The sequence below is a fragment of the Schistosoma haematobium genome, chromosome ZW (genome assembly GCF_000699445.3).
Source record: "Schistosoma haematobium chromosome ZW, whole genome shotgun sequence".
NCBI classification, from domain to species: Eukaryota; Metazoa; Platyhelminthes; class Trematoda; order Strigeidida; family Schistosomatidae; genus Schistosoma; species Schistosoma haematobium.
Window position 1 is genome coordinate 89,073,544 of NC_067195.1, and position 16,491 is coordinate 89,090,034.

At 36.9% G+C, this 16,491-nt stretch overlaps 1 protein-coding gene across 1 annotated transcript in view; it reads right to left on the reverse strand.

Annotated features, from left to right (window-relative positions):
• The window catches only part of COG4 (Golgi transport complex subunit 4), a 46,510-nt gene that overhangs the window by 16,382 nt on the left and 13,637 nt on the right, over positions 1-16,491 (reverse strand). Inside the window, exons 8-15 of the mRNA XM_035734383.2 lie at positions 15,452-15,765; positions 13,599-13,641; positions 7,638-7,756; positions 6,777-6,862; positions 5,221-5,393; positions 3,993-4,207; positions 2,726-2,875; positions 1,136-1,219 (exon numbers count right to left, since the gene is read on the reverse strand). Coding sequence (XP_035587677.2) covers positions 1,136-1,219; positions 2,726-2,875; positions 3,993-4,207; positions 5,221-5,393; positions 6,777-6,862; positions 7,638-7,756; positions 13,599-13,641; positions 15,452-15,765 — 1,184 coding nt within the window. The remainder of the gene's footprint in view (positions 1-1,135; positions 1,220-2,725; positions 2,876-3,992; positions 4,208-5,220; positions 5,394-6,776; positions 6,863-7,637; positions 7,757-13,598; positions 13,642-15,451; positions 15,766-16,491) is intronic.

Sequence of the window (16,491 nt, forward strand, 5' to 3'; positions counted from 1 at the left end):
GGAAGCATATACAGATTATTAGAAGTCATGATCCTTTATCACGAAAAGTACTCTTCTTTTCGTGATAAAGGGTCACTAACTAGAAGACCAAACCAAAACGTGGCATCAGTCCACAACGTCACTAACTTCTAGTCGTAGTCATGTTGGTAGATGCAGACTACTTGGTTGGGGTCCGCATTACTATCGTAACCAATGGTTCGAGACTCTTGGTGACATGGCTCAGAATCGATCACAATGGCGTCGGTGTATACACTCTCTGTCTTCCCTTAAACTAAGAGATTAAAATCGCTTCATATCTTTCTTTCTACGAACTAATTCTTTCTTCTTGTACTATATCCTTATATGCAATCTTTCTTTTATATATTACCACCTCTGAACTAACTACTTTTATGAATCCGGTGTTCATCTTGGTGTGTTAATGAGGTATGGCAACTTGGATGGATGTATATATGTGCCTGGTCCTATGTTGTAGCTGACTGATTGACTGACTGACTAATTAGACGATAATAGATATAAATTATAGGGAATAAAATACTAAGAACTACGTACATATACTCTTAAGTCAATGAAACTTATTGAGTCTTTCAAAATTCTGCATTTTACATACAGATATATATCATTTTATACTAATAAAGTGAATAGTTGAGATAACTCTGAAATTATAAAATCAATAAAGATGGTAGCTAAAGTGTACGAATCAAATTTGGTGAATATGTTGCTCATGTCATGAGTGCTGAAGATCTTATTCTTCAATCCATTTAGTATCATGGATGATCACTTTGGAATAATAATAATAATAATAAAGTAGACCATAATAAGAGCACCAGTTAATGCTAATTTGATAAACATATCTCTTTATGAAACAAAAAACAACAGAATAATCTAGTTATGAAATCATGAATGCTGAATTTGAACAAATCAAATAGTTGTCAATGTGAACAATTATGTAGTCAAGGTGTATGCTAGTCAATTCTATATAATTTACTTATAATTAGTTTTCCCAGAATTATTATCAAATCATTCTTGTAAAAAACGATTTATGTAAATTTGTGTATTAATCAAATTCTATAACTACAATGATAGAAATGACATAATTATAAATATAAAAAATAACTACAATATGAAATTTGAATACCCTAAATGGTTTGAGAAAATCTTCTGTATGAGCTATACATGATTCAATCCATCGATCATTAGCAGAGAATACATCTAAATCCTCCTGAAATAAAATTAAAATTAAACGGAGGAAATCATATCGTGAAAATGGTTTCACCAAATAAATATTGTTATCTTATTAATATAATTAAATAACTAAGAAAATTCATGTCATTAAGAATCTAATGAACGATCCCTATCAAATTTATTGTTTATTATTATTATTATTATTATTATTATTATTATTATTATTATTATTATTATTATTATTATTATTATTATTATTATTATTATTATTATTATAAGAATGGTACATGTAACACGAGGTTATTGATCAGTCATCATGTCGTGAGTTGAAACTATCCTTAGGTTAAGGTTACAAACTGATATTCAAGGCGATGAAATTAGTATCAATACTTTCAGTACACAATAAAAAAATGACCAAAGTAGTATAACAGATCGAACAATAAGTACATTATCAATGATAAGAAATTAGGTTGGCAGTAAAACATAAATCACTGGCAGGAGTATTGCGCGATAAATTGGTAGGTACTCATAAGTAATATACTTGTAATAACTACATAAATCTCACAGGCCTTCTCACTGGTACATAACCACAAGAACCTCATTCATATTCACTAAGCAAAGATCTACATCTTTCTTCAATTCATAACTGTTAGCAATGTATCCGGTTATTGTAAAATGTCCATACAAATTGGAAAATTGAAGCTATTTTGATCATTAGTTCACATTCTCTTCTACATACAATTTCTTGCAACAAAGTAAACTTACAAACTGAAGACAATTCATACAACTTTATTAGACGTGAGCCAGGTTATCATCACTTATCACAGAAAAAATTCTTTGTAACTAGCTCAGGGACTAATGAATCTGTACAACAAAGACAGTGAATCAAGATTTGCAGGCAGAGAAATAGAAATATACAGTCGGTACTATTCTACTAGAGATTCTATAATAGTAGTTATACGTTGACTACGTAAGTAAAACCATTATTTCCCTTGGTAACTATAACCTATGTTCAAGATTAAAACATCAAAGCTATAAGACCTTAATAGTCTAAAACTTTTAAAACACTTGTAGAGTAGTAAAAAACAACATATGACGAAATATTCTACCAGCCAAAATATTCCACACTATCACGAAGACAATATAGACGAAGTATTAGTAAAACCGATAACTACGACGTAAGAACAAATAAAAAGGACGTTGTCTGAAACGGTAGTTAACTTGTTAAGAGATTTGGCTTTCAGCTATTGGGTTCCAATTCTGAGCCCAGCCTAAAAAAAACTCGGTCTGGGCAACTAGGTCATATGACTAGCCCTCACATGAATTATGGTTTGAAGTCAAGTACCCGGTAGTGAGTTTATGATGTTTGAACGTCTTAACAACCAATCCCAATTTAACACACACATTTAGAATAATAAATTTACAATATTGATAAAGGAAACTTTTATTTTTTTCTGTCACTTGGAATGGAAGTATATAAGGGATAAATAGATTATGGTGATTATAGAAGAAAATAAAAGTAAATTATGCTTTATACTCTTACCTCAGTTAAATCATATTTCAATGATTTGAAAACATTTAACAAACTTTTTACTTGACTTTGAATAACACTAGTTGAAAGATACTCGAATGCAGAATCAAGTAATGCTTGAAGTTGATCTGAGATAGAAACTTTTAATTCCGTGATACACATCTTAAATTAGATGAGAGAAAAAAAAAGAGAAAAACATGAATAAATCAATCCGATAGAGACAACAAAGGAAATGAGAATTATAAGGAATGAAATATGATATTCAACGTAATGATATTAAATAGGAGTGAATGGAAGATGAATCCAGGATATATTATTCTTTGGTATTGTTTCAAGTTAATTACTACAATTGTTTGACATTCTTTGCAATTCAAACATTTTATCACTAGGGAAGGCGAGTAAATTATGATTTCATATAGAAAGAAGTATGTGATTAAAAAGCTTTTTGGATATTGGAGATCATGTATACTACCAGTTTGGAATCATGATTTGACAACTCACCGTATCCAGTAAGTTGGTGCAACTCCAAAATGTTTGTAATAAGCTCGTACTTCTTTGGGAACAGTTTCAATGGTCAGTGTAATAAGCAACTTAGAACATGACAAATATGTACATTGGTTCAAGTTTCTACACCGCACCAGGACAGAGAGATGTTACAGTATTTTAATTCGTAACAGTATTGTTAGTAATAGAAAAAATTAGGCAAAGTGTGGATTCATGGGATAAAATATTTCCAAGGTAATTAGGAAACTTAAGACCTAATGGAAGACAAAGAGTGAATGTATTTGAGGTAATTAATGAGAACAATTCTGAACCATTTCACCCAGTCATTAACCACTGGTTACGACAGTCGCACGGATCCCAATCACAAGGCAAGCGCCAATTTAGAATCCTGAAGGGAAACATTAAAGAGGAAGGCCAAAGAACATATTGCATAGAGAATTGGAAGCAGACATCAAAAGCACTAATAGTAACTGGAAACGATTGTCGAGGAAAGAGTTGGATGGAGAATACTAGTAAGTGGCCTACTTATTACTTATTATCAGATCCCACTATTAAACATAAACCTATAAGCTAAAGCACTATAGTCTAGTCAAAAGTGGAATTGACTATTTATTGTTTCATTAAATGATAAAAATGGGAATATACACAGATACGTAGCAGCGATAAAAATTCTGTTAAAATACCACATCTAAGCAACTGATTTAATAACATGAACTGAAAACAAAATGTACATTATTAAAAACACTTAAACTAATAAGAAAAAGTTAGAACATACATTAAGTTTTTGTGAATTGATTTCTTGATTTTGATAAAGTAAATTTAATTCACTTTCAAGATGATTAACAAGAGACAATAAATCTTTTTGAGATGCTTCAATACTATTAAGAGTAACTAGAAAATGATATCGTGTAAGTGCATTAGGTCCAATCATATTAAATGATGATACTGTTGGAACATTGACAATGGATGAAGAAGAACTAAGTGAACCAGCTAAGATGAATAAATAGATGGGGGGAAAAAGTAATTGCATAAGAAAAATTTAGACAATATGTTTATCATAGAAAATTCATTTGATTATAAATTTAAATTAATTATGAAATTGTGAGATTCAATTTACTAAAACATCGACTAACTTTATTACTAACGTCTTACAGCAATACAAGCAACACTTCTATTTGGAAGTGAAATGATACAACAGGCAAAAAGATGGATATGAAAAGCTCTTAACTACCACGTATATATCTCCATTTTTTAGACATGTTTTTTTCAAGAAGAATTAGGAAATCTAGATATAAAATCAACTGCAGAAATGTGGAGTAAGATATGAAAGTAATAAATAACTATCATAGAGAAGTAGTTATTACCAACCTTATGCATTTGACATTTTAATCAAATTTATGAATGATCTGCGCATTAAAGTAAGTGAGTCCAATACGAAATATGAAGGTTTTATAATATTTTTATAAAGTTCTCAGGTGTACAAATCCTTGACCTGTATCTCATTACTGATAACAGATCATGAAGACCACATACCAAAAGACACTGATTAATTTATTCTGAATATCAACAACAGTAAAATGTAAACATTTATAACTAAAAAGAATATTGCAGTACTTGAAAAATGGTCTCTATCGTAACTTAGTGTTTGATTGGATACTGCTCTATAGTTTGAAGTAGTTCCTACTGAGTTCAGGGTGCAGTGAGAACTTTAACAAAAGGATGTAGACTAATCCAGTTGACGAGTCCCAGATGGGAAGAAACATGTGTTGTGGATTCCACCATTAATCAAACGAAGACATAATTCCCGTAATTCGGTAACGCTGTAGTAAAACGTTTGAGAATGAATACATATAAAGTACTCACTCATATGTTGATATTTGGTAGAGATAAATTGAACTTATTGTATATAAAGAGGCAAATAACAAGAACTCCCTATGAAATCAATTTTTTGTAAGAAGTGTTATATGGGACTCCTAAAAGCTTAGCAGAGGAATCTAGCTTACCCACAGCAACACTATTCTGAACATAACTGTATGCATCTTGTACCCAACCCGAAGGAAACCCTGTACGAATAACGTTGCCCAGAAAATCATTTACCATAAGATCAATTAGCATTGAACAACTATGATTCACCATAGCACAAATAGTATCCACATTACCAGATGAAAGAGATCGACTGTTAAAAGGGAAAAAATAATTTCAGTATGACTGAAGTTGGTGTTTTTACAATAAATATTCAATCATTGACTAGTATCTGAATATACCATACATATAATTACTTTTAAGATTGGAAGTTTCAAAACAATGTATTTTGATAGTAGAAATATATAAACTTGGTTCCTCAGCCAAAAGGTCACCACCATCCTTAAAAAGAGCCAGAGGTAAGTGATCTGGGCCTGGCGACTCGTAGCGCTCCACGAGTTGGAGTTCCTTGAGGACTTCCACCTCGTTAAGTGGATCATTCGTCTAACCAATGTCGTCGGGGAAATCCGTACAAACCGATTACTGAAGAGATGATCTTATACTAAACTGGTAAACCACTGATGGATACTACAGTAAATGGAATCTGGTCACAAAATCAAATCAATCGGATAACAGATGCAATAACGATGTTAACAATCATTAGCAGTTAAAATTTGACCACTGAGATACAATAATATAAAGAAGTAGTAGCCCCTCATAATATAACAGGAACTACCAATTAATTATTTAATGGTTAGTGATGAACGATCATATATTTCAACATGATTTTGTTGGAGTGATCCATAAAATTTCTTGCAAAAGACAAGCAAGGATCAGGAAACACTAAGAAGCGTTTCATCCAATCGGCGTTCACTGGAAGTTTTAGCCAAAAATATCAAAGAAGTGGAACGTCAAATGTAGAGGTTCTGATTGGTTGATTGCTATACTGCTTTCCAGAATCTTCGAGCAACCCAAGGACATTCAACAATTCTATAAAAACCCTATATTTTCTGTGTTAAAATGAACCTTGTAGTAAAGTACTTCTCGCATACTTTGCGTCTTCTCCCTCGTTGTTCAGGTTGCTGCATAGTTCTAGCTTGGGGGTTACAGAATAGCTTGGGAAACGAATACAGCGTTCAATTCGCAAGACTCATCAGATTTTATGAAAATCCCTTAAGATGGTTAACGCTGGCAGACAAAACGTTTCGTCTTACGTCAGATTTCCAATAAATTCCTAATTTGATCCTTATATAAAACTGACAGGAATCGTATGACACTCGGTAGTGTATGCAGTGATAGGATAAATAACTGAAGGATGGAGAGAGCCAATGTGATTGATCATCAGAATCCACAGTCCACAAAACAATACACCATATATAAGAAAGCTACAATACTACGGGTAGTTGATTGAATGAATGGCCACATTTATACTGCGTAATCATTCCCGTCAATTAAGAAAACTGAATTTCCTGAAAACATGAAATACACTACTAAGACCTTGACGCTTGGAGAAAATCATCAGAGCTGGGTCATTACAGATATGTTACCTTACTAAATTGAAGTTAATACATTTCACAACGAAAAAATTGTAACTTACACAAGACTTTTCTTAGTGATGAAAAACACATCGTCAATAAAGCACCATATATTACTAGATGAGTCGACTTCATCTGAATTTAATGCCTTGCAAAACAAATAATTGAAAAAATCCAGATTAGAAATGATGTTCATCTATTTAGGGTGAAACTAACAACCCAGTGAAGAAATCACGAGTTCGAACTGTTAGTAAAGGTGTCAAATAACAACTACAATATTTTTATCCCTAGATTGAGCAGAATAATGTAATATTAAGGCATCTATCAATTTTCTAGTCAACATTAGCAGAAACTTTACAGTAAAGTTAGCGATTATGCATTTTAGTAGTTTAAGATTGATTACTATCCCCAAGTATGTTATTGCCATCTGAACAAATCCAAGTATATCAGAAGAAAATTGTCTATTTCATTTGATCAAATGTAGTTATTGTTGCTGCTGCAAAAGCAGAAGTGATTTGAAGCCTATCAAGAACGATGAATTGAAATATTAAAGGTAAAATCCTCTATTCAGTCTACATATGCGCCAGAACCGAAAGTAAACATAATTGTAAAGTCCGATATCTTCAACGACTCAACAAAACCAGGTTTAGAAACAAAACATACTTTAATTCATAGAGAGTAAGTTGTAAATAAATATTCTTTCCTTAGAATCCACATATAGTTATACACCGTTATTAGAGCTGCTGTTGAATACCGAAGTGGAGATGTTTAGTTAACTAAAGTAATGAGTGACAAAGGTTTACAGTTTCAAGGTGGGAAAGCTACTAAACGATTATAGATGAATTCAATAAAAACATACAAAATATAGTCATTTATCCATAAACACTTACAATAGATATCGTATAATGGAGAAAACAACTCACCTTTATCATTGTCACATAAAGATAATATTGTTCTAAATTAAGATATTTATTGAGTAAATCTTGTACTTGACAAACAAGATGAGAATTTTCAAAAAACTTTGAAATTTCATTACTTTTCTCTTAAAAAAAAGAAAAGAGGATTGATTTATTTTTAGTATTTTAATCTAAATTAATAAAACTATAGATGATACTAAATTAAAATCCATTCTGATAATAGTCATCTGCTCATTAGTGGTGACTGACTTCAAGAGATACTCCTGGAGTTCTAGTGAGAAGCCGTTACCAGTGGAGTTCAACCAGGTCTGTTGTGAGAAATTAACTCACTGAAGACAATGGTGTACGGTGGCGCAACTTCGTGGATTGGTTGAAGTTAGACATTAACATCGTTGGATGTCGGCTCATTGGTTTAGTTGGTTAAGCGCCTGGCGCAAGACTGACAGGTCCTCGGTTCGAATCTCGCGGGGTGCGGGATCGAGGATGCACACTTCTGAGGAGTCACATACTAGGACGAGACGGCTGTCGAGTGCTTCCACGTTTTCCATGGTGGTCTAGCTTCAATTGACTCATGATTTCAATCAGTAAAAAAACACACTACATTTACATCCATATAGTCAGTCAGTCAGTAACAACGTAGAACTTAGTACGTACGTACATCAGTTCGAGTTGCCATACCACATTAGCACAGAGATGCAGTGGTCGATTCAAATACCGTAGTGGTAGAGGTAATAAGAGTATAAGCAGTAATCGGGAAGACTAGGGTTTGGAGATGTTATTTATAGAGTATAATCCAGTGAAATAAATTTGGAAAGAGGAAAAAAAGGGACATGAAGAATTCAGAAGATTAGAATTTGGGAGAACATAGAGAGTGGATGCACCTGCGCCATTGCAAACGATTTTGAGCCATGTCATTCAGGGTCTCTAACCATCGGTTGCTATCATCTCGCGGTCACCAACCAGGTAGTCTACACCTACCAACATGACTCAGTCCACTTGTCAGTGACTTCATGGATTTGTGCCATGTTTTGGTTTGGCCGCCCCTAGCTTTCTTCCAACCTACTCCTATACCACTGAACATCGCACGTCGAGGCAGTCGGTCGTTGGACATACGTAACACGTGTCCCAGCCATCTCAACTGATGAAGTTTCACTACTTCATCAATTGATTTGCCATCCTTACATAGTACCCGTTTCCTAACAACTGCGTTACTTACTCGATGGTCCCAGGATATACGAGCAATACTTCGAAGACACCTATGATCAAATACTAGTAACCTACGAATATCCTCTACTCTTACCGGCCATGTTTCACTGCCATAAAGTAGGACGGAACGAACTGCTGCACAGTAAACACGTCCTTTGGTTAATAGACGGATATCTCGCCTACGCCATAAATGACACAAGTTGGTAAAAGCTAGTCGAGCCTTCTATATCCCTACTGAGATTTCGTCACACACTAAACTACAAGGGCTGATGAGACTTCCAAGATAAGTGAAGTGATCGACACGCTCAATTACTCCACTACCTATCATGCAACCCGATCCTGAAGAAACATTTTACATTTCGAGGGAGAGAATCGCATCCCCAACATGGTTGCATTGTTGCTTAGAGTGGTTAGAAGACTCTGCATTTTGTCAGCGTCTTCATCAAATAAAACTATGTCATCAGCATATTCTAAGTCAACAAGTGAACCTCCCGGTAGAAGTTCCACCCCTGTAAATTTAGATGAGGAGAGTGTTATCTCTAGAAGTACGTCGACCACAAAGTTGAACAAGAATGGGGAGAGTGGACAGCCCTGACGAACACTACTTGAGGTAATCAATTCTGATGACAGTTCGCCATAAGCTCTCACTCGACCAGTTCAGTTGTGTTCGAGTAGAGAGCCTTTACAAGGTTATTGTACTTCTTTGGTACTCCTTTCAGTGACAAACACTGCCATAGAACCTCACGATCAACAGAGCCGAATGCCGCCTTAAGGTCGAGAAATACTACGATTGTGGGGCGTCTGAATGTGTGTCTGTGTTCTAGAACCTGACGTAGTGTGAATATCTGGTCTATACAACCATGTCCAGGTCCAACATCAGCCTGATTTTCTCTAGTCTGTTCTTCACGAGCTTTCGTTAGGCGTCGAAGTATTATTGAAGCTAATATTTTAGACACTATATTTGTCAAACTGATTCCTCTGTGACTGTCACAAGAGGATCTTTGTCCTTTCTTATAGACTGCCACAATCAGTGATTGAGACCAGTCAGATGGGATAACGTCCAGTTCCCAAATTCTACCTAAAACCTCAGTTAATCTCACTGCTAACACTGAACCATCATCGTTAAAAATCTCAGGAGTAAACCTATCAGGGCCTGCTGCTCTCTCTCACTTCAGATTTCCTATGGCTTTTTCAACTTCGTAAAGAGTCGGAGGACCTACACTAACTTGCCATTCAGGTTGACTGGAGATCGTGGGAAACCGAAGTGTGGCTGAAGGCCACTTGAACTGATCAATAAAATGTTCTGCCCATCGATCCAATCTCCTGGATTGAGAATGAATAATATGTCCATCTTTCTCTGAGATTGTTTCGCTAACAGTCGGTTTCCTAATTCCGGTTTCCTTAACGAGTCTAAACAATTGTCTGCTATTACCTATTGCCGCTGCCTTTTCCATCTCTCTTGCTTTCGATACCCACCACTGTTCACGATCATTGTGTAGACTTCTTTTCAGCTTGCGCTTAAGCTGACTCCGCTCCTCATTATGTTCAGAGCCAGGTGGAATGAGTTTCCGACCATCTATCAGTGAGATAGATGCTGCTGAGATCCAGTGTTGCTCCCTAACCTTACGGGTTACCGTACTAGCAGATATCACTGCTGTTTCCACAGCTTTAAGGATATCATTCCATGGTGCATCGGGGTGGGCATCACCTGCATGGCTGCCTAACTGTTTTCCTAGTTTTTCCTGAAATATACCCTTACTTTGACTACCATTAAATAGGACCCTAAGAGGTTTACTTGCAACGTCTTTCCTACGTCCAGTAAGACGCAGACAGATACGTGCTCGCACTAGAGCATGATCTGAATCTAGGCACGTGCTCCAGAATGAGCGACAGTTTTCTATCCAACCCCTACATCGGTGGCTGATAGCGATGTGATCTATTTGAGTCCAACGTTGGGACGAATTAGGGGGTCGCCATGTTAAAAGATGTTTTTCCTTATGCTTAAAGTTAGTATTTGCAAGGAACAGGCGGTTATCTGAGAACAGCTCCAACAGACGGTCGCCATTATCTGTTCTTTGAGCCACGACACCATAAGATCCACCCAGGTGTCTTTCCCTTTCGCTTAGTTTACCTAATTGAGCATTAAAGTCACCGGCCATTATTACTACATCAGAGCGCCTAGCTTTTCGGAGAAGGTCGGAGACCTTTCAGTAAAACTCATCTTTTACATCATCTGAGCTGCAGTCAGTGGAAGAATAGGCAGAGACGACGAAGAGGCAACGACGAGTGTCCCTATCTTTCCGAGTCCTTACTGTTCCGTTTAGTCGGACAGCGCACAGACGACTGTCTACTGGGATCCACTCTAAGAGAGCTAGTTCTGCCATAGGACACAATGCTATACCTACGCCTGCGGGGCCACGGGAAGCAGAATCAGGGCTTCCAGATACACGAAGTGTGAATTGAGTCGGTTCTTTATTTTGGCATGGTGAGGTCAAATGAATGACGCTACTCGGATCCTGTATGCGCGTTTCGGAGAGGCAGCACACATCGATGGCGCGGGATTCTAAAGTCTTAGCTAAGGAAGCCTGCTGTCCTATTTGGCACAGTGTTCGGACGTTAAAAGCTCCTACGTGCAGTTTAGAGTGTGGTTTCAGGAAGCCAGGAATAACGTTCCACGTACTCGAATCGTTTGCCCTAGCGGTGCGAGGTGATAAAGAGACGTGAGGAGGGTTAGTCATAGAGATAAGAGAGGTATTAGGAGGTGTAGGAAGGATTTGAATGTGACCAACTTGGTCTCGTGTGCTGTTACAGGTATGAGGGCTGATGTCACTTCCCGGCTGCCCACACCGTGGAAGGGTATTTCTTGAGGAACCTGAAAAGGAAATTGGATTAGTGTTAGTCTTAACGACCTGGGAGCGTGACCGCACAGCCCAAGGGACAACTGCTTGAAGCCGGTCGCGCACGGCCTTTTCGTGGAACGTCGATATACACTTTTTTCGAGGTCTTATATTAACATTGAAGATACGCAGACAATATGAAAACTATTTGAAAGATTTTAAATAGATAGAAAGGAGATGGTTATACACAATTCAACGAGGTGAGAAATTAGAAAAATTGATTTAGTACAATTCAGTAACGATGTACAAGTTCATAGGCATGGTCAGAGTTTAGATAGGTACTCCAAAAGGATCGGCAGTCTTGTACACAACCACACCAGCGATAGCTGATCGCGATGTGATCAATCTGAGTCCAGGCTTGAGATGCAGAGGGAGGACGCCAGGTGGCACATTGGCGACCACTGTGCCCGAAAGTTAGTGCTAGCCAGAAACAGGTTGTGGTCTGGGCACAGTCGCAGTAGACGGTCTCCGTTATCTGACCTGCGACCAACGAGTCCCCATCGGCCACCTAAACGATTCTCTTCTGTGCCTAGACGCCCGACCTGAGCATTCAAGTCTCCGGCTAGTACTACAATATCTGTCGAACCCACTTTCTGGAGAAGAACAGATAACTGGTGGTAAAACTCATCCTTGATTGCATCCGGGCTGCAATCTGTCGAGGCATAGGTGAAGATGACGAAAAGACATCGTTTCTCACCCCGATTTCTTCTCACTTTGATGGAACTTTCTAATCTAACAGCACATAACCAACCGACTGTTAATGGGGATCCAATCGATTAGTGCTGCCTCAGCTCTAGCGCTTAGTGCGACACCAACGCCGGCAAGATCAGACGAAGATGCCACAGGGTCCCCGGATAAGCGCACGTAAAACAAGCTTTTCGAAGCGACAGATGAAGAGCAAATTTGTAGTACTTTACCAGAGTCTTGAATACGCGTCTCGGATAGACAGCAGACATCGATATTAAGACTTTCCAAAGACATAGCCAGCCCTATCTGTTGTCCAACCTGCGTAAGTGTGCGAACCTTAAAGGCAGCCAGTTTGAATGATGCACGTGGTTTCCGAAACACTGCTTCAGTATTCGTATTTGGTGGTAGCATACAATTTTCAACCAGGCAGTGACTCGAGAACGTTTAGCTAGAACCGAGTTACCATCATAGGCGAGCTACTGTATAAGTCGAAAAATAAGGACAGACTGAGTGGGAATAAAACAGAGTGAATAAATGACGTTGTAAATAATAATAATAATAATAATAATAATAATAATAATAATAATAATAATAATAATAATAATGTGAATTGTTTGACTGTTAATCGAAGTGTGAATAGAATCCTCAGTCAATATCGTCATTTTCATTTTATTTGTGTGTGGGCTGTGATACTGCCCAGGTGCCCAGACCGAAACAGGTGGTTTTCTTAGGGGGCCACACTCCGAGCCTTTGACCTAAAAGTCTAACCCACAAGGCAGTGGAGCATCGTGAGGAGATGCAGTCCCATGGTAGCCGATGACCAACGATTGGTTCATACGCCATTTGTTCCCGCAGGATACTGGAGCCCATGTGCACCATTGGTTTGGGATCCGGTTAAAGCGCCGGACATTCGCTTTTCGTCCTCTCAATTTCGTAAACACCCCCGCCACGAGAACGCAATGAGTAGGACTTCCCTGCCAGAGGCTGTATACGCGTGGCCGTGTGAGAGTATTTCGAGAGGGAGAGTGGACTCTCTCCACTCTCGGCAGTACCAGGGCATTTGGGGGCAGTAATAAATAAGTAAATATAAACTTGTAATCGATAAATTATAAAGATACAGTATCAAAGGTTAATTACTATGCTTTAACATTACAAAAGAGCGAACCATTCTACGTACTTTTAAAATCATTTTCTGCAAGATTGCACTGTTTGATATCAGCCTACAGAAGAAGAAAAAAGACATCATAACGACTTCACATATTTACATATACATGGTCTGTGATTAAATAAATAATAAGTATCTTTATGTTTTTTACTATGAGTAAAAGATAGAGCACTCTTCCATAAATATGTGAAACCTAGAATTAAAGATTACTAAGTTTCTTTTCTAAAACTATTTGGAACGACCTCTCTTGAACTACTAATCATAAATTTCGCATATTCCAAATTAGTTATTTATAATTTGAATGAAAATAATAAGTAGATCTAGAACATGTATTCATTTTGTATGTTATTTCATCAGCAAGTACTGATACTTATTAATTCCGAAATATTTTATTTATTAGTGTACTGTCAGTCAGTCAGTCAGTTATAACGTAGGAACAGGCACATATGTGCATCGTACCAAGTTGCCATACTGCATTGGCACAACAAGATGAACACTCGATTCATAGAAGTGGCAAATTCAATGGTGGTAATATATAAAAGAAAGATTCCATATAAGGACATAGTACAGGAAGAAAGGATTAGTTCGTAGAAAGATATATAGCAATTTTAATCTCAGTTTAAAGGAAGACAGAGAGTGTATACACCTGCACCATTTTGATCGATTCTGAGCCACGTCACACACGGTCTTCAACTATTGGTTACGATAGTCACTCGAACCCCAACCAAGTAGTCTGCATTTACCAACATGGCTAAGACAAGAAGTTAGTGACGTTGTGGCCTGATGCCACGTTTTTGTTTGGCCACCCCTAACTTTCTCCCAACTATCCCCAACACTAGTCAGCATTGCGCATCGTGGTAATCGGTGTTCAGGTATACGTAATACGTGGCTCAATCATCTCATATTCACAACCTCATCAACTCACTTACCATCATCATTCCCTAATATCCTGCGTTATTTATTTAATCTGATGGAACGGCTTACACTAAGTCACGAAACGTCGTCAGAAATACGTTTTGTCTACTAATTGAGATATAACAACAAAAAAATTATTATTAATAATTGCTTACATTTATCTACATTTTATGTACAATATGTTTTCACGAATGTATGCACAATGTTTTAAAGTTATTATTATTATTATTTGAACACATAGATATTGGTACAAGGAGGTACCAAATATATGTGCGAAACAAATCTCATTTGATATGTGTGAAAGCTGTAATACTGCCCGGGTGCCCAGACCGAAACAGGTGGTGTTCTTAGGGGGCCAAACCTGGAGCCTTCGACATGAAGGTCTGATCCAAAAGGCATTGGAGCATCGTAAGGACATGTAGTCCCATGGTAGCCAGTGATCAGCGATTGGTTCATACGCCATTTGTTCCTTCAGAATACTGGAGCCCATGAGCACTAATGGTTTTGAATCAGGGTTTTCCAACTCCCCTAGGTGGACTCTCCATGTCCACCAACCCGGTTAAAGCAATGGAAACACGCTTTTTATCCTCTCGATTTCGTAAACAACAGGCCACCGCAAGAAGGCAGTGAGTAGGACTTCCCTGGTAGTGGCTGTATATGCGTGACCATGTGAAAGCATTTCGAGAGAGGTAACTCTCCTCACTCTCGGCATTACCAGGGCATTTGGGGGCAATGTTTTAAATAATTAAACTCAGAATGACAATATTAACTTCTTTTTTTGGAACAGATTAATACAATGAATCTAAGCATAGTTCAAAGCAATTTCTAAATAAACATTATTTAATTGAAATTTCTCAATTTCAATTTAATTAAAAACTGATCTTATAAATTTACTTCTTAATATTGTGAATGTTATTATTGATTATTCATAGGTATAAAACATAACTTACAGAAATTCGCCTCTGTATAAATCTCAAATAAAGTTCTGAACATGTAATGATCTGTAATGTTTCAACAATTATAGGCTCAATGATCAATACGCGATCTGATCCTAATTCGTTTGAATCCAATATTTTATCTCTATTGATCGACTGAGCTGATGAATCATGTCTTTTACTGTTTAAACTATTACTATTTAATTTCTTGAGCACTGAACAAAGTTCATCAAGATGATGATAATTATAGAAACGCTCGATTACACACTTGACGTATTGGTCAACGACACAATGAACAGAAGATACAAACCCAAATATGTTGCCTGGACCTAACAAAAATATAAGAAAATCAATAAATAACACCACGTAACCTGATTACAGCTACCCCCACATACATAAATTCGTGAAACTGCCTGTTATAAATGGATTCAAATAAATAAGTGATGTACAGTACATTTGTACTGCAGTTAGCAGAAGGATATAGGACGTGTGTTGCCTCCTGTTTAGGACACGTCAGATGGATGTACCAGCATCAGTGTTAATGCTTACACTGAGACCTCAATTCAGTACCTATTGCCTTAAAAGTCAACGCATTATCCAACAAACTAGTGATTCCAGATAGCCACTGACGTGTCCAACGGGTCAGGGGTTTGTATTTTCTACCTACTGAAATTTCAGGGCTACAAAGAATGCATACTGAGGACTTGTAATTTAGAAGGCAATATTGAAGCATTTGCTCAGGATGTAAATATACCAGTGAATTGCACACCAGTATATAAACAGCAGGGAAACACAAACCCTTACAAAGAAATTGATGTGTTTGAAAAGGTTAAGCAAATAGTTTTCCGGTATTAATACAACACAATTATTTACTATAACTGTATCACACAAGATCATTACGTGTCATCATAAACGAGTTAACCGAAATAAAATGTCCATGAACATAGTAAATGAGGAAAAAATGAGTCTACAAATTTTGGGCTGTCGTGTTCTTTACAAATAAGTGGTGTTACTAGGCATCTAACCTTCGTCACCACTAATTGCTAGCATTGTGA